Source organism: Gopherus evgoodei, chromosome 1 (assembly GCF_007399415.2).
Source record: "Gopherus evgoodei ecotype Sinaloan lineage chromosome 1, rGopEvg1_v1.p, whole genome shotgun sequence".
In the NCBI taxonomy this organism is placed as follows: Eukaryota; Metazoa; Chordata; order Testudines; family Testudinidae; genus Gopherus; species Gopherus evgoodei.
Window position 1 is genome coordinate 226,986,253 of NC_044322.1, and position 19,012 is coordinate 227,005,264.

Here is a 19,012-nt window from a genome sequence, read left to right on the forward strand (position 1 = left end):
CATTCCTGTGGAAAGAAGGCAGCACTGCCAGTCTGGCTGTCGGCTCCATAAGTCACTAACACCTGCCCCAGGAATATCCCTGCCTCCTATGTGCCTATGGGCTCCTGTTGCTGGCATGGAATCTGATGTGTTGCAGCATTTCAGAGGTCAGCTGAGGATAAACTCTTCTTGAAACTCTTTTGTTACAGGAGATCATAAAAGAGGCTGCGCAAAAAAAAATATTTCAGAATCAGAGAAGGATAAAGAGCAGGGAGTGCGGGGTGGGAGGGTGGCATATGAATGTGTGTACTAAAAATAGGCACCCAAAGAAATGTTGAAGCCTCTTTGGACGTCTGCTGGCTTGACGAGTAGAAATGATTTAGGACAACCAACGGTGGTGAAGTTGGTCAGATACTTACATCCAACATGAAATAAACCCCTCTAGCTTTATTTTATCACCCCACCCCCGCCCCAACGAGATCAAGGAGATCACAGTGCGTTGGAGTTCAACACTGGAATAAAGTGAAGACCCAGGAAGACAGTGTGTAACATATACCCCCTCCCGCCCTTAGACACATCAACACGAGCCAAGGAAATCTAGCTCCGCTCTAAGACCACAGGAACCTAAAAAGTGCTGGTAGAGGGAGAACCAGAGAAACGTGCGGGAAGGGGGCACTTAACGACAGTTCCCACGGAGGAGGATGGACAGAGGGAAGGGCTTGAAAAACAAAAAGCTTGTTCTGGCTTTGCTGACGAGCTGTGCTCATACCAGAGTGATCTTTCTGCACCCGAAGTCTGTTTGGGAGTCAGGCTCAGGCTAGAAGATGTAAGTCAGGAAACAGCAGCCGGGAGGAAGAGGCGCACACACAAAACCGGAGCGAAAGAGGCTTCCTCCAAAACCAAAGAGAAAAAAAGCCGGAGCAGAAGGAGTTAATGAACTGACCCATAAAATCCTTCTCAGGGGCAGAGAGGCTTTGGAAAGAAAAGTGGGGCTGATCCGAAGGCGTGGGGGAGAAGGACGGAAGAAAGTTGTGTGTGTGGGGGCGGGGGGACTGATATAATTGTCCCTCCCAAGAAAGGTACATGGAATCAACTCCCAGAGTAGGACAGGAGCCCAGCCCAAGAACAGGAGGGGGATGCTGCTTCCTTCTGAAGATAGCCACGGAAAGAAGCTAGCAAAGCGTGAGCACTGTGGGCTCCTTCCTTAAAAGCAAGTTTTCTGGAGTGGAGACTTAGAGAGAGAGAGGAGCCCAAAGAAGAAAGGACGGGGCTATGGTTTCCTGGCCCCGCTGCTTTGTCTCTGGCTGCTTCTGCCTCTGGAAGATTAGCCACAGGACACAAAGATGCCCCGCTGGTCACTGCACGCCCAAGTTCAGTTTAGTTGGTGCTTCTTTCCTTTTTAGCCCGATCTCTTTCTCCGAGGGAGCAGGACGCGCAGCTCGGCAGCCTTTAGTGTCAGCTGAAGAGGGGGTTGCCTCCTAACTCATCTCAAGAGCTTGGTGGAGGCGGAAAAGAGGGGGAAAGGGAAGAAGAACTTGGAAGTGTCAAAGGAAAATTGGTGCCAGTGGAGGCAGCAGAAAGGACAAAGCAAATTAATTTGTTGCTTTTTGTGTGTGTGCCAGTTTTTGGAGATCTTGCAAAAAAAACCAAAAAACCAAACACCCATCCCCAAGCCCCAACCCTTGGCTGGCTCTTATGGGAATGAAACACTCCTCCCGCTGCCTGCTCCTAAGGAGGAAAATGGCGGAGAATGCTACTGAGAACACCGAGGTAAGGAAGCGAGGCACAGGGACCTGCCGCCCCGGACCCCTATTCCCGGACACACACCCCGCTAGCAGCAGCAAGTGCAAAACTTTCCCCCCTCCGTCTGCTTGCTCCCGCCACTGGTGCTGCTGCGTTTTTGCATGGCCCCTACTCTGGCTGGTTTGCTACATGTCAAGAACTTTCCACCTCAATTTGCCCTGCCCTCAAGCAGCAGGTTTTGCTCTGAAGCGGCTTCTAGTGCTTTGCGGCTTGGTAAAATGAAGCGCTGGGCTCTTGGGCCGTTCCTGGAGGTAGCAATGCTGCTCAGTCCGGCGCTCGGTGCACTCCATTGCTGCAAGCGTTGGGCAGCCGGGTGTGCAGGGGCTGGGGAGGAGGGGAGCTGGCTTTCTGCAGCGCCCGGGATAGCTCCGCGAGCTCCGAGGGGGAGGAGGCAGAGCTCTGCAGCATCCCGGGCAGCCCTTCGCTGAACTGCCAGGGAGTTAGGGAGCCGGGTCGCTGCAGCACCTGGGAGAGCTCCTAGCGTGGCTGCGGCTGGGAGCAGAGCCCCCGGCTCCGCCTGCAAGCCGGCTAGTTGGTGAGGCTCCCCGAGGAGCTATCCAGGGTGCTGCAGAGAGACTATTTTCGCTTTAGCTCCATGTCCTTCCACTGCCTTCCCCAGCCTTGCACTGATTTCCTCTGGAGAAGCATCTGAGCGGTAACGGGGTCAGTAGCATTTGATATTCACTGAGCTCTCCTGGACCTGGCTGAGGTTTTCCAGGGGCTATGGCTATTCTCTTGCTCCCGGGGAAGAAGAGATAGAATCAGATCCCCCGACTGCCTGCATGTGTGGGAGCGAGCGAGAGCCAAACTCTCGGCTTCTATTAATAGGCTATGCCTAGTGTTCTTCTTGCTGAATATTTAACATATGGTTACCCGATATGCAGCACCGTGAAAAGTATATCCATCATGGCACTGCATGCTAACCAACTCACACTCCTATTCCTCTTCAGCCTCTCTCGCTCTCCCTCAAACACAGCTGGTCTCCATTCCCTTAATATTCCTGCAGAGGTAAGAGACCAGAGCGAGCTTCCGTCTGTTTCCACTGTTTTACAGCTATTTAAAAGGTATTAGCCCCAAACACTCCCAGTCTCCCCTGCAGTGAATCCTAACAGTTTCTGTATGATAGGGACACTAATCACTGCTAACGGATGTGTGGTAAAGGTCCAGGGATGTGCTTCACTTGCCCTCATATGAGAAGAGTGGGGTTTTCTTAAACGAATATAATTCCAGCAATAAATCAAAGGAGCATGCCTGTTCCTGTGTTACAACCCCCTCGAGTACCTTGGTAGAAGAGGCTGCTATAAATAGCAAGGAGTCAGGCAGCACATCTGTGAACTGTCCTAGTACTGATGGCATGTACTGTACCAGAGGTCCCAGATTCCTGGCCAGTACTGGAGGCAGAGGAGAATAAGCCCAGCTGCTTACTTTCTGAACCCTTCATTGTCCTTAAATGGGAGAGGGGAATATGAGCTGAACTCATTAACTTTCCCTCTTCCATCTAAACTTGATATGGATGCATTTTTGGGGTTTATCCCCTCTCCTGCTGTCTTGTCTAATGCTGCACCCACTGCACTATGCATCTGCAGGAATGGCTTAAAAAAATCCGCTCGGAAAGGAAGTGTATCCTGGTTATGTGAGAAGCAGAATGCTAGTTTTTTTGCTCCTTATAATCTATGCAAATGCAAGATTTGTGAAATGAGAGCAAAATTATAGAGTGGCATATTGCAGATAGACATTTTCTATTGTATTTGTCTATGCATGAAGCCAGCAAGGATGCATTGATAACATCTGGTAAAATATTGTCTCATGTTTATTGGCTTATTAATTTTCAGTTGTTAATGTTTCTTAATTTTTAAAAAGGAGAGAGAGAGACCCACATAATTAGAAATGTAACCGATAAAATATTGGTGTATTTTTGAAACTAGTTAGCTACCAATCATCCTTATTCAGTAAAACCATAAGATGCCAAGTTGGGGCTCCAACCTGCATTCCCTGAGTCTCCCTCCCCAAACTCATCCTGAAGCCAGTGGATGTTTTGGAAGCAGAAAGAATGTAATATAGGGCCCTTCATTTGTGTTCTTATCACATTGAAGTTATGTAGGATCCTCAATTGGTGTTAGCTGATTCCACCTGAAGTCAATGGAGCCACACTGATTTACATCAGCTGATGATCTGGCCCATACTCTTAATTTTCTAAAGTACTAAGGTACTAGGGTGACAGGCAGTATATAAAAAAAGTGAGACACTCAGACAGATGAACAATTAAAACTGTTAAGAAATGGCCAAAAGATGTCACTGCCAAATTATTCTAAAAACATCTGGATCTTACTCATAGTGATTTCAAGCTCTTACCAAGACACTTACATACATGTAGCATTACCATTTTGTGATAAATGACACTAGATTACAGAACTCCACCACACATGTAACAGCATTATCTCAGATCATTATGGCTATAAATATTGTATGTTTTCTTATGCAGTGCTGAGTTTAAAAAAACAAATATAGAACCAGTCCCAGAAACTCTTGCTCATGCGAGAAACCCCAGTGAAATAAATGGGACTACTTGTGAGTAAAGGAGGACTATTCATGCCAGTGGGAGATTTACGGGAGTAGACCCATATTTTATCAATTTCTAGACATTTACAGTGTTAACACTGTTTTATATGCACTATGGGCTAGACCCGCAACGGGATGTAGGTACCAAAATGCCACTTTAGGCATTTAACACAAAAATTTAGATCCTCAACTCCTCTGCTCAGCTGCTGACTAACCCTGTAGACACTTATATTCTTTAGATGCCAACGTTGCCCTGGCAGAGTCAACACGGTGCCTAAATTTCTGCACGTGGGCATGCACAAAGCTGTCTAAATTCTGATGCTGCTTGGCTGTTCAGCACCTAAATCCTGGTGGGATCCTCACCCCCCCCCCACCTATCTTGTCTGTGGGGCTTGATCTAGAAGGGATTTTTAGAGGCTACTTAAGAGCATGCCTACTGCATTGAGCCCTGCACAAAATAAAACTGGAGGAGTAGGTGTTGCCCCCCACTCGTAGAAGTTGTTCTACTTTGTGTAAAGAATTCAATATTCATTGGGCCAGGATGAGAGACTGAGAATGACTCTATACCCCACTGGTTAGGGCACCCATCTAGAATACCCAGGTTCCAATGCTGATAAATGTTTAATTACTGTGCACACAGTGAAACAGCTCCAACAGGAGAAATGGAAAGAGCCCTACATCAGAATGTGCCATAGCTCAGGGAATAGGGGCAATCACCTTGTGGTAGGAGGCCTGGGTTCAAGTCCTAGCTCTGACCACTGGACTATAAAGACATCACCTCCTTCTGAGTTTTTTGTAAGAAAGAACTGACCTGGCTTAGGTACTTAACGGCTTCACGGCTGCGAAGCCCAAGTGGGGATAGGCATCTTCCTCCAGTCCAGATTTAGGCACATAACTCCATTTGAAGGCCAAGGCTTAGGCCACATCCCTCTCCTCAGCATTTCACTTCTGGCTGGCTTAGGTGGCCCCCCATTCAGCATGCTGGCTTCTCTGAATCACATTCTTAGGAGTCTAATTCTCTCAGTGCAGTATGTGGGGAGCCAAAGTGCCTAACCTGGGGCTGAGGCTTTCACAGGCCAGCAGGGTAGCTGAAATGACCCAGTGCAATGCTGAGTCTAAGTCCCCTTTGTGGATATAGTCCTATGGGCCTGATTCAATGTCTAGTGAAGTGAATGAGAGTCCTGCCATTGGCTTCAATGGACATTGTATCAAGCCCTGTATTTATATACAAGAAGTCCATTAGAGTGCTATTTGCCAACATTTCTACAGAGAAATTCATTTTCAGGGCCTTTTATATTTCTTTATGTATACAGCACCCTGGGCATGGTGCTTTACAGACAAAATAGAAGACAGGGGGCTGAAACCAAAAGCCGTCTGTGCACAGTGTTCACAGTGAAATCAATGGAAGTTCCTCTCATGGCTGGCTTGCAAGCTTTGGCTCAAGGTCTCTGCCTGACTAGTGTACAGTCCCAAAGCCAATACTACAGAGCTTTACTCTCAGGAACCATCCCATTCACTTCAGTGTAGGGCTATTCATGTGAATAGGGCTTTTGGATCAGTGCCTCAATTATGGGACTGATCTTATAAATCGTTATTCACCTGATCAGTCCCATTTACATCAGTGAGACTGCTTGTATGAGAATTGGGCCCTATAGAAATAATGGAAAGCAGAAAGATAGAAAATAAAGGGAAAAGTAAAATTGCTTTTTGAAGAGCATTTATGTAAAGTGTCCCCAAAATCCCTATTGTTGCACTTGCATGGATTGCTTGGTCTATTCTTTTAATCAAGGCTTTGGAGCGGATCTCAGAGCTGGAGCGTGGAGCAGCTCCGGAGCAGTGGAGCTGCAGGCTTTTGCCTGGAGCTGGAGTGGAGCCGGAGCATAGCTCCAAAGCCCTGCTTTTAATATGAATGGGCATGGAGGAAGGAGATGTCAGTTCTAGATTTGAGTTTAGCAATGGAAAACAAGTCTAAAGAAATGAGATTTCAGGAAGAGGGTGTGTGCTTGATACATAGTCTTATAGAGTTTAAGGCCAGAAGGGACCACCATATTATCTAATCTGACTTGCTGTACATCACAGGCCACCAACACCACCCAGCACCTGCACACTAAACTGAACCAAGACCAAAGTATTACAGACATCAGGAAACTAGATAATTGTGTGCCACAGGCAGAGACTAGGAGGGCCTGGGGTGCACCAATGTCTGAGGCTTTTGGAATGTCAAGGAAATAATTAAGTGAGATATACTGAGATAATCCTGGCAAGTGACCCACACCTACATGCTGCAAAGGAAGACTAAAAAACCCCAGCATCACTGCCTGTATGACTTGGGGGAACATTCCTTCCTGACCCACATATGGCAATCAGTTAGACCCCGAGTATATGGGCAAGAGCCAGCCAGCCAAGCACCTGAGAGAGAGAATACTCAAGATCACCTCAGAGTCCCTGGCCCACCCTGTCTGTCTCCATTTGTGACCATCTTTGATACTTCAGAGTAAGGAAATTAAAAAAATATATATCTCCCAGCATACATTGGCAGTACAAAATCCCTTCCTGACCCTTGCCAGTGGCTGGTTCGGGTGCAGGGAGTAGTATGAAAAAAAGGCATGAAGGCACAAGTGATACAAGGAGTTTATAACCTGACTGTTACAGTGAGAGGGGTTATATACATAGCTGGAGTCTAAGTCCCCTGTAATAAACCATCCAATGATTATACTCATCCATATGTACCATATACACCTCTGACTGATATCATAATCCAGAGGCTGTGGATTTGGGGGCAGGAGTACACGGGGCAGGGCCCAACCACTTCTTGGTTGGCTCAGACTTGTGTGGTACTGCAACCCTGTGTGCCAGATTGCAACATCATTCATTCAAATTTGGATGGGGTTTGGGGAGGAGGATCAGGTTGCTGGTGGTGATGGGGTGCCTGAGAGGGGAAGAGGAGGGTCAGGCAGGGGGAGAAATCTATGTCACCCCACTTTAAATTGCACTTTCCAGTCACTGTAATAGTCCTATTATTATTACAATAGAACCTAGATCCTCCAGCTGAAACTGGGCTATTGTGCTAATTGCTGTGCAAGCATGCAGTATGGCAGTCTGTGCCCTGAAGACCTCAAAATCTAAAGAGATTAGATAAAGGGTGAGAGAAAGAAAGTACTAATATCCCCATTTTACAGATGGGGAATAGATAGATTAAGTGATCTGCTAAAGGTCACACAGGATGTGTGTGTAAGAGCCAAGAAATGAATCTAGATCTCTTGGGTCCCAGCCTAGTCTGAGCTCCTGCATATAGCAGGCCACAGAACCTCATCCACCCACTCCTGTAGCAGACCCCTAACCTCTGGCTGAGTTACTGAAGGCCTCAAATTGTGGTTTAAAGACTTCAAGTTACAGAGAATCCACCATTTACAATGTTACATCATCCTCCCTCTATACTTACAGAAAGTCCTGATTCTCTTCCATGGATACAGAGGGCCATAGATACAATGAAAATCGTGTGATTCTGCTGTGCCCCCTGGTATGCAGGATGCCAGTAGTCCTTAAATGTGGATGTGAACTGAGTACTGCAGAGCCCAGATCTGTGAAAGCTCCTTCTCTGCTACTGTAGATGAAGACATTAAGGTGGTCTGTGTGAATGAGAAGGTCAGTGGATCTGCAACCACACAAATCCACCAGCCACCCCACTATGGATGAATGGGTGGAAAAACTGTGAGGGCTACTTGCAGCCCTGAGTCTTCACAACTACTTTGTGGCCCAGGAGTAGGATTTCATTTCCCTGTCACTCCTATGGCACAGGATTTGATTTTTAATGAGTAATTAAAGTAAAACTCAACACAAGCTAAAAACCTATTAGAAAGATTTTTGCTATTGAGAGAGACAGCATGGTCTAGTGGCTAGATCATTGGTTTGGGACTGAAAAGACCTAGATTCTATTCCTGGCTCTGTTGCTGGCCAGCTGGGTGACCTTGGACAAGTCATTCCCCTCGGTGTCTCAGTTTCCTCATCTGTAAAATGGGGATAATGATATTGACATCCATTGTAAAGCACTCTGAGACCGACTGGTGAAAAACACTATATAAGCATAATGTTATTTGTTTCAGTACATGACTTCAGAACTCCATGCATGAAAGAATACCGCTGAGTGGAAGTTGCTTACACCAAGAGAGATGGGACTGGAGTAGGGTGACCAGATGTCCTGATTTTATAGGGACAGTCCCAATTTTTGGATCTTTTTCTTATATAGGCTTCTATTACCACCCCCCAACCATTCCCTGTCCTGATTTTTCACATTTGCTGTCTGGTCCCTCTAGATGGCAGTGTAGTGGAAGTGATGATGGACTCTGACTCTTTCTGAGGCATGGTGCTGACCGGGTTGTAGCATGTCACCACTGAGAAAACAGTGACATGTCTTTCAACTTTACTGAGAGGTCACATGTCTCAAAATCTTGTAACACTGGAGAGCAGAAAGTTGCAATGCCAGTGGTGCTGATAAACAGCATATCTGAGTTATATGGACCAGATCCTTAGCCCATGTTCCAGTCAGAGCTGGCTGGGAAACAGTGTTCCCATCCTGTGGGAGTTAGAGATTTTGAATATTTTTCCCTTCCCAAATCGGGATTAAAAGTCAAAATCATGAAAATGTTTGTGAACCGATACACCAAAGAACATTTCACCTTGGGTCAAGTGTTTTGATCATTTTGAAACTTTGGTTAAAACAGTTTTTGAATCGGGAGAGTCATGGAAATTGACCCTGCCCTGCAACTAGTTTTGATTTCAACAAATCAGCATTTTCTGACAAAACTCCCGCATGTTTTCAGAAAAGTCCCAGCTAGCTCTACTCCAGCTGCTTTGTGCTGCTGAGACAATGAAAAGCAGCCAGAAAGCTATCCTAAAGGGGCATCTGAGAATTCCCACTGACACGGGAGAATGCTCAAATAGTGTAGAGCTTGATTAGGGAGCAAAGCAGAGCGCCTCCCATTCCATCTGATCCTCAGCTGGTGCCTTGCCTCTGCAGCCAGTATAACTTAGACTACTCCTTCAAAAAGAACAAGATATCTGTGTGTTCCATTCTGTGCATCTGAAGAAGTGAGCTGTAGCTCACGAAAGCTTATGCTGAAATAAATTTGTTAGTCTCTAAGGTGCCACAAGTACTCCTGTTCTTTTTGCGGATACAGACTAACATGGCTGCTACTCTGAAACTACTCCTTCAGTTGCTCTAATTTATAGTGGGGGCTGTTTTGGTTTTTAGCCAATCCAGGATTGGGGGAATGGAACTCTGGCTGAGAACCACCTTCCCCTCCCCACTTCAGTTCATTTGGCTCAGGTGAGGATTATGCCCAGTGTAATTAAATGCTCTCTATCCCTACTCAGAGTTCATACAATGTTCAGGTTGTGAAATCAAACACTAAAAAGTCAGGACATTCCTAGAATTAGGGTGTCTTCTACATTGTTATCCTGACCCATTGCATAACGAAGGTATTTTGGGGTGTGCGTAAATAAGATACAATAAGATCCAGGAATGTTTTTATTTAATAAGAATCATAGAACTTAGAGATAGACAAGACTACTGGATCCTCTCGTCTATTTCCTTGCCCGTATAGGGTCATTCACTACAGCACATTTGTTAATATCCAGTCTAATTACACATATTGTCAAGGCCCGGCTTGACAAAGCCCTGGCTGGGATAATTTAGTTGGGGTTGATCCTGTTTGAGCAGGGGGTTGGACTAGATGACCTCCCGAGGTCTCTTCCAACCCTGATATTCTGTGATTCTATATACTGTTTTGTAGTGTAGAATGTGCTGTTTGTCCTGGGGACAAGGGACAGATTGTGCTTGCTTTGAGGATGTTGTGGTTCTACACTAACCCAAGAGAGCTCCAGGAGCATGCATGGAGGGGTGCATGGAGAGTGTGTACTCTACACAGGAACATGGGTATTGCCATACAGGATCTGAGCCTTGGTCCACCTAGTTCAGTGGGAGAGAACTTGTCCCTTTTAGGATGGACCAATCTGCTGCTGTTTGGTGGCTGGGTCACAATGGAGACTGGAATTAGTACTATTGCCTCCCTTCCCCCCCAGCCCTCCTTGCCCTGCTTGTGGTGATTTGTGCTAAGAGGGTAGCAGACTTTTATTTCCAAAGGTATCAGCAGGGGACAAGGGACAGGGCACATTCTAGTCATGACATTACACTAACTTCTTTTACTTGTAAACTATTTTTAGATCACTGATAAAAATAGTAGTGGCATGTGAATGGTGAAGTCAGTTGCTTTGGGTTCCGATTTCAGAGCATACCTCTGGTTAGTACGCTGCCCACCAGCTTCAACAGCAGCTTGACTTTGATCTAGGCTTGGTTCCCTGAGCTGTGCCAGCACTTGCTTCTGCATGGCTGCTTATGCATGTGGAGAAGCTGTGCAGCGTTCTTTGTGCATCGCTCCTGAGCGTAGTGCCACAAATGTTTAATCTAAAGTCTATGGGCAGAGAAGCTGGCTGTGATTCAGCAGTCTCATAGGCTGTTTCTGGGAGCTTGAAGCCGAAGTGAATGAGCCAGTTATGAGCTAAATACCTGCAACTTCCATTGACTTCACTGGCCATGCTGGATGCTCAGCAACAGCACCTGGGTTTACGGTCAAGACTGTATTTTGGGGACTGAAAGGAAGGGTCAGACAGATTTTAAGTTCTGTAATAACTTGGGCTTCCTACACCATTTTTCCTTCCTCTGTGGGAATATCCTCTAAATACAATAACATAAAAACACGTCCATATTAAGGAAGAAGGGAACTACTCCTAGAACCAGATGTGACTCCTCAGCCACTAGCCGTACTGGCATGCTACCGTGGTGCCCTCACAGAGGTACAATGCCACCTGCAGTTCAGCAGTTGCCCATCCTTAGAAAGCATACAGTGGGCAATCCTCTACCCCTACTCAGGGCCAGCTAGTGTCACTTGCAAGTACTGTCTTCATGGAGATCTTGTATGTCCGGAGCACAGAGAATATGACCATGTTCTGCTGCTGCACAGAGGCACAAAGGAGTGGAAAGTCCCTTGAGCCTTTCCCCCACCCTTGAGCATCTGCAAAAGGCTGGACACAATATAGCTCCTATAATGTAATAGGAAATTATATGGGCTTTATGATGGAGAGAGTATTGAACCTATTGGTCCTGGAGATGCCTTTCGCCTCAGACAATCTAATAAAATAAAGACATAATTTAAAAAGGCAGCGAAAATTTTGTCCCTTTTGTCTGCAAAAACAAAAATTGAGTCCTGCTTTGAAAAATTGGAATGGAAGATGGATTATTTTGGTTTCATTGGATTAACAATTTGGAGAGCTAGACATTGGAATGGGAAAGGAGGAGGATTCAGGCAATCACTGCCAAGACTTCTTTTTTGAAAACTTCGTTAAGTGCAGTGATGGAAAATAATTTATTCTTGTATTCTGAGATGTTACAGCATCATAAATAAATCTGACTGTCTTGGCTTTCCAGTCAGAAGTGAAGGTTCCAGTAACAAAACATATGCAAGGAAATTATGGAGAGAAAAAGTTCTTAGCTAAAATCTTAGTCTTGGGCACAATAAATAGAGAAGTAAGTGTTAAGGTGTTGCCCTCAGACTTGGGAACCCACATTAAGTTTCCTGCTTTGCCACAGACTTCCTGTGTGACCATGGGCAAGTACATGAGTACTCCACCGAAGCCAATGATGTTACACTGGTATAAATGGAGATTGGAATCAGGCCCATGATGTATTAGCTATCCTTTTTTCTCTCTCATTCAAGCTGAGAGCCTCTTTATTAAATCTCTGGGGGAGTACAGGGAGACAGGGATTAGAGTACATTTTCTCTATTGAAACAGAATTTCTGTCTAGCTGCATACAGCAGCTGGTGTAAATCAGCATAGTCCATTAAAGTGCATGGAGCTCTGCCAGCTGACACAAGCTGAGTATCTGGCATGTTGTTTTTTCTCCTGCATGCTTTGATGATTTTTCTTACAGTGTTTATGGAGGATGAATATTTTAATAAATAGGTTTTTTAAAAATAAATAAATAGTAAACACAGACATCTATGTTAAAGTGATGTTTTGGGTCAAACACATCTTGTTCATTCATTTACCCAACAACGATCAGGCCACATCTGAGAAGCCACTTCTTTTCCCTCCCCCTGACAATCAGATTTTGCTTCTTGCCTAATTGTACAGCTCAGCCAACTGATGCAAAAGGAGACATCATATTTGACCTTCAGTCACATCGGGGTCTAGTCTCTTCTCTAGGGTCCTGATCCTGTGAAATATTAAGCACCATCAACTCTGATTGACTTCACAGGCAGCATTTCTGGGGGTTGAGGCCCATCGGTATGTACACACTGCAAGTGAAGGTATAACTGTAGCACAAGTAGGTATGCTTGTGCTAGCTTTAATTTAGCTAGCACAGGTAAAAACAGTAGTGAAGATGTGGTATCATGGGCTAGCTACCTAAGTATGTATCCGGGGTCCCTGGCAGCATTTTACATGAGCAATTAGCCTGTGCCACCGTGTCATCAGTACTATTATTATTCGTGCAAGCTAGATTAAAGCTTGCATCAGTATGCCTTCACAAACACTGTAGGTGTGCCTACTACAATCACCCCTTCACTTGCAGTGTAGACACACTGTGAACTTAACTTCCTGACTGTGTTATTCAGAGTAACATGTATTTGGAGTGGATAGTTCCACCAGGGAGTGATTCATCTGGGATTTGAACTCATTGTCCTCCAATATGTTAATTCCTTGCTATCACCATTAGATCATTCTGCCTTTGTGAACTGAAAGCTTGATCCTACAGAGTGGGAGTGTAAGCCTACTGTGTCTCAAGGCCAGGGCGCCCCCGGTGGTGGTGTCGGGAATTGGTATGTTCACTGGATAAAGTTGTTGGGCAGCCTGTTGTGGCTGCTCAACTGCACAAATGACATTTCAAATCTCCTGGGTGAGGGTTCAACAAATAAACAGGCAGTCTATAGCTCCAGTCTCTTTGACCAAGGATTAAACAATCAAGCCAGCTAAGGCTCTGCCCTTGTAGATGGGGGCTGAGCGATTAAACAGTCCATCTCTTAGGCGTCCTAGCTGGAGTAAACAACTAGCATCTACAACTCTGGACTCCAGGTTGAGAGCTGTGCAGTTCAACAGGCTAAAGTTCAGCCTTCCCAGGGAAGGGCAGATTAAGCAACGCCGTCTGGGACTCAGTCCTCCTGAATGGGCTGAGCACAGAAACAGTCTATAGCTCCAGCCTCCTGGCTGAGCAAACAACAATAGTCTATGGCTCAGGCATTCTAGGACGAGGGCTGAGCAGGCCACAGTCAATGGCTTGGAGCACTTGGTTGAGGGCCGAGGAAATAAACACTATCTCTGGCCTTCTGGCCTAAAGGATAGTGCGCATCCAGCCCTGTGAACAGGCTGGGGGGGTAAAGGGAACTGGGCCCATGCAGCTCCACTGAGTCCCAGTCCAGGGCACTTGACATGATGGGTGGCCCCAATACACAGGGGTGGCTCCAGGCACCAGCACGCCAAGCGTGTGCTTGGGGTGGCAAGCCACTGGGGTGCTCTGCCGGTCGCTGCGAGGGCAGCAGGCAGGCTGCCTTTGCCGGCTTGCCTGCGGAGGGTCTGCTGGTCCCACGGTGGGAGATCCGTCGAAGCCGCAGGACCAGCGGACCCTCTGCAGGCAAGCCGTTGAAGGCAGCCTGCCTGCCGTGCTTGGGGTGGCAAAAATGCCTAGAGTCATCCCTGCCAATACAGGGTCAGCAGGGAAACGTGAGGTCACTGCATTGCCTCCTGGCAGCACAGCGGGAACAAAGTCTCGTTATCCTGGGCTACTTCCTACTGGCTCCTGGTGGGGATACTCTGTCGCTGCTGGGGCCTGGTTCCCAGTCTCACAGCCCTTCTTTCACTCCCTCTGCAGTATTGTCCACCTCCCAGGGTGGTGGTTTGCCTTTTCTGCCCACTGCTGGTTGTGTGGTCTGCTGGTGGCTCAGCTCCCTCGGAGGGACATTTGCCTCCTTCACTGGTCCAGCCCCAACTGAGCCGCGGGGTATAGTATTTATATTTCCTATCCTGCCCCTGTACTTCCTGTAAAGGGGGCAGGGTGGGGTGGAGTTTGCTGTGCCCAACAAGGTCACTTAATCCCCTCTGTACCAGAGTGAGGTCACTCTTCCTCACGACAGGCAAGGTTGTGTGATAGCACTGAGCCACTGGTGTGGCTGGTGAGCAGATGGGAAAAAGAAGCACATTTCACTGGGTACAGAATATCATGCATGCTTCATCCTTTTCATTTCAACCATTTTCAGCACTAAGTAAATCTGGGTTTATCTTGATGTTGCTGAAGTTAAACATGTTGAAGGTGAAGTTTCCCTTAAGTGAAAAGCCATTGTATCTTGTAGGGGAGGGGCCACCTAACAAAGTTTTTAGTGGGGCTGGGAACTGAAATGGAAGGAGCAAAGTAGAAAACAAGAGAATGGGGAGATGTGTTCATATCAACTTGCTGCTAAGGCCATTCATTATCATCAATTGCAGCAGCAACAGCAGCAAACGAAATATTCTCCCCTTCAATTTCCTGAGAGAAATGTCATGAATCAGGGAGCCAAAGGCCTGGGTGATAGGTTAGACTTCCAGGGGATTGGGTCAATGCTCCCTTTATACTGCTTGTAAATAAACAACTAGATCTTTGCAACAGCTCCTAGAGACTCATACAAAACACAGTCTCTCTGTTTGCAAACCAGAGTGAGATTTCCTTCCCCTAGGCTTTAATCACACAATGCAGGATTGCCCAATCATGGAACTAGAAAGCACACTATGTGACTAGTCATGTGATCCATCCCAACCAACCTGAGATGAGATAAGAACATGACATTTAAAAAAGCACAAAACATTTTGTTTCAGTTAGTTCAGGTGAATTTTGTTTAGCATTCCCTTGAAATCACCATTAAACTAACCTTTTGCCAGTTCCAGCACCATTTTGCCAATCCTTAACCAAATCTAAGCTTGATAAGTTTCATTTGAATCAATATTGTGTGTTGACCTGAAGCTTTGTAACTCATGATCCAGTAAGGCAAAGTAAGCTGAGGAGAGGAGGTGATGCAGGCTCATAGGCTGGCTAGACCACTGTACCCAGTAGATGTCATGAGGCAGTCAACAGCACCCTTGAATATACTCTTCTGTCAGCGTCTGGCCCTCAGAGCTTCTTCTGCTCTCAATTTCTCCTAAATGCATTCAGGTAGCCACTTCTCCTCATTGGCAGCAGTCATATGAGAAAATCCTTAAAATGGCTTCTCGGGACATCATTTGCATGTATTGGGTTAAGCACCTATCTCCTAACCATGGCTTATTTCTGCTCTCCTGTCTTCTCCAACTGTGCTCATTTCAGTTTCAGTTCAGGATTGAGCTTTGTTCACCTTGCTGAGCACTGTGTATATTTCTCTCACAGGGTGGAAGCTTTTCTTTCCTGTCATTGAGCAAAATCTGAGTTCTGAGCTCTGGCTCTGCATTTCAGCAGCTGGCAGGATTGACTCGTCCAAAGCAAGGATATGGAAAATTAAGGCTGTTATTCCATTCAACTTATTTCCTCATTAAATATTGCACCCTGTATGGAATATTAAACCACACAGTGTTCTCATTAATACTAGACTTAAGAATGGCTGAGTGAGTTAAGGATATATCTCAGCTAGAGAAGAGCAAAACAATCACAGGGAAAAACTGACTGTTTTTTAGTGGCACTTGTTGGAAAAACTACTGGTCCTCTGCACTCCTAAAAATGGGTTCAAATATAGTGTAGTAAGACTCTCTGAAAGGCAAGTCCTTGGTGCATCATGGGAGATGTAGTCTGACCAAAGAACCTTGTCTATAGAGAAAAATGGGAGCATGAGATACCTGAACTACAACTCTCATGCAGCGCTGCAGCAGCATTTTCAAACAGATTTTTAAAAAAATTTGGCTGAATTTTTCCAATTTTAGGTCAACATTTTTCAGTATCTGAATTTCTGGTGAAGTACTGAAATGTTCTGCAGAAAAATATCCCAATTTTTGGATTAACTTTGTACTCTGTAGCACAGAGAGTATGTGTCACATGGCCTTCAACATTAAGTTGTCTCTTGGTGGTCCAAGTAAGCCCTGTATTTGCACAAAGATGGTTTGCAATGTGAGCACCTTATATATGGCCTGATCTGTCTTTCTTACATGTATCTATCTTCCTTATCTACCACTCTGCATATTACTCTTCCTTCAAGCATTGGGGGAAGAGCAAGTGTGACACTAGCGCAGTGTTTTTGTGAGCATTGGTTTAGAAAAGGTTAACCTGTATAACAGAAGTAGGATAAGTCTCAAAATTATTTCTGGCATTTCTGCTTTTTTCTACCTTACATTCCATTTTACCTGGTTTTTAAAGAAAAAACACTTTTTTTTTGGTGTGCCTCAATGTAATAGGAGGTTAAAATAGTTAGAGTAGGATTTTAGGCTATGAGAGTGCTGTCAATTGTTACTGTAAGGGTGGAATTGTATTCTTTGGGGATTCTTTTCTTTTACAAGAGACATATGTTTAGAGAGCCCCTAGGCAATTATTTCATTGGAAAAATATCTCTGTACACCCTTCATGTCATCTCTCTACCTGCCAGCTCTCCATTCCTTTCCTCAGCACTAGGCCAATAATGCTCCTAAGTGCTCATAAAATATTTCTTGAAGTTGCTGCCTTCTATAGTGGCAGAAAAAGGTATCCAGTTTAGTATTTGGTTTTTGGATGATCTGTTTCCAGATAATGTAACTGAGTAATAAATGGAGACAGTCTGATCTCACACTGTTTGTACCCTGGTGTAAATACATCAATTTCAATGGAGTTATTTGTGATTTACAGTGGTATCCCTGTGAGTCTACTTAAGTATGCAAATGTCATATTTAGTTGTTTTTTGTTATATTATGGATTCTTCAGCAGGCTCTAAAGTTTATGGTACATGATTCCATGGGTGTATAAAAGTTTTAGTGATATGGTCTCTTGCATCCCTTTTGCATTTAACAATCAAACCTGTGGAAACACATTTTGGAGCTATCAAGAGCTGGCTTTTGTGTTAATGTGAAACTACACATTGTTGTTGCACTCTTGTTTATGTTAGCATTGTTAGCAACAACTGCTAACATATACAATAAAGTTAGTATCATAAGTAACATTTTTCATGGGCCTAATCCAAACCTTACTGGAGTCAATGGAAAGGCTTCCATTGACTTCCGTGAGCTTTGGATCACACCACACATTTTTTAGTATTTGAGATATATGAGGGCCCCATTCTTTAATCTTTATTCTCACTGGGTAGTATTTAAGCAAGAAATCCCACTTAACTCATGGGGACTATTCATGTGCATAAGACCTAGTCAGTACGATCAGTTAATTAGAATTAGGCCCCAGTTCAGCAAGATATTAAGCATGAGTCTAATTTTACGCACCAGTAGTTCCATTGACATATATGGAACTAACATGTGCTCCCATTTAGGTTAATGGCTGAGCCCCTTGCTGAATCAGGGCTTAAAGCATTAAAAAGTTAGATTCACAAAGGGATTCAGACATTGCGATGCTCAGCATTGCAACACCTAACTTTTAAACATCTAGAAAACCACTAGGATTCACAAAACCTGAGGTAGGTGCTCAGGCTTCCTATACTCCTAAAACTGGCATTCACAAAAGTCAGCATGCTAAATTGCTCCTCAACTAAGCTAGCCAATGGGAGATGTGAAGAAGAGGGGTATGTCCTAAACCCTGCCCTCTCAGGGAGTTCAGCACCTAAGTCCAGGCTAGAGGGAAGCATCTACCTCTGCTCAGGATTCTCAGCAGTGAACCCTCTGTAGGCATTTCTTCATCTTGCAAGCTGAAGCTGTAGCCACCAGCTCAAAACTACTCAGTGGGTAGGGTACTCACCTGGGGTATGGGAGACCACTGGTTCATGTCTTCCCTGTCCCAGCCTGATGCAAAGATTTTGAACAGGGAATCTGCCACCACTCAGGTGACTGACCTAGCCAATGGGCTATAGGGTAATCTGATGTAGGTCTCCCTCAGTCTCTCCTGTTGAAGCTGTTCCATTTTGGATAAATAAATATATAAATATTAACTGGGCCAGAAAGAGAGTGAGAACAAATCTATAGCTTTGTGGTTAGTGCACCCATTTTTGGGGTGGGAGACCCAGGAGCCAGACCCCTGGTCCCATGACTCTAATTATTTTTACACAGTGGAACAGCTTCAACTGGAGAGATTGAGGGAACTCCTTGTCAGGATATCCTATAGCCAAGTGACTAAGGAATGCACATGAAAGGTGGCAGATTCTTGTTCAAATCCTTTCTCCCCCTTAGGTGGAGGGGGGGGGGGACTTGAACTGGGGGTCTTCCACATCCCAAGTGAGTAGCCTAACTACTCTTTGAAAGTTGTGAGGGAAGTCCTCCCCCATTCCCCAACTGCTCTGCATGGAGGTAGGCATGCTGTGAACACGCTTACAGGATCAGGCCCCAGCAGGTGAGAAAGGCAGAAGGACACCTTCTCTTCCCCTGGTTCCTGCATTGCACTGGGCCTTAGGTGTCTGGACAACAAAAGTGAGGCAGCAGCGTGCATGCCCAGAAGTGCCTAAGAAATGTCTAGTGCAATAATGTAGGCTCTGAGTGAATTTCGGTGCCTAAAAGGTTA

General features: G+C 45.4%; 1 protein-coding gene across 3 annotated transcripts in view; it reads left to right on the forward strand.

Annotated features, from left to right (window-relative positions):
• Positions 1-1,048: 1,048 nt before the first annotated feature.
• Positions 1,049-19,012, forward strand: part of PRMT8 (protein arginine methyltransferase 8) — a 110,752-nt gene continuing 92,788 nt past the window's right edge. For all 3 annotated transcript variants that reach the window (XM_030538503.1, XM_030538513.1, XM_030538521.1), the window contains exon 1: positions 1,049-1,749. In XM_030538503.1, the coding sequence (XP_030394363.1) occupies positions 1,675-1,749 (75 nt within the window). In that variant the 5' untranslated portion in view covers positions 1,049-1,674. The remainder of the gene's footprint in view (positions 1,750-19,012) is intronic.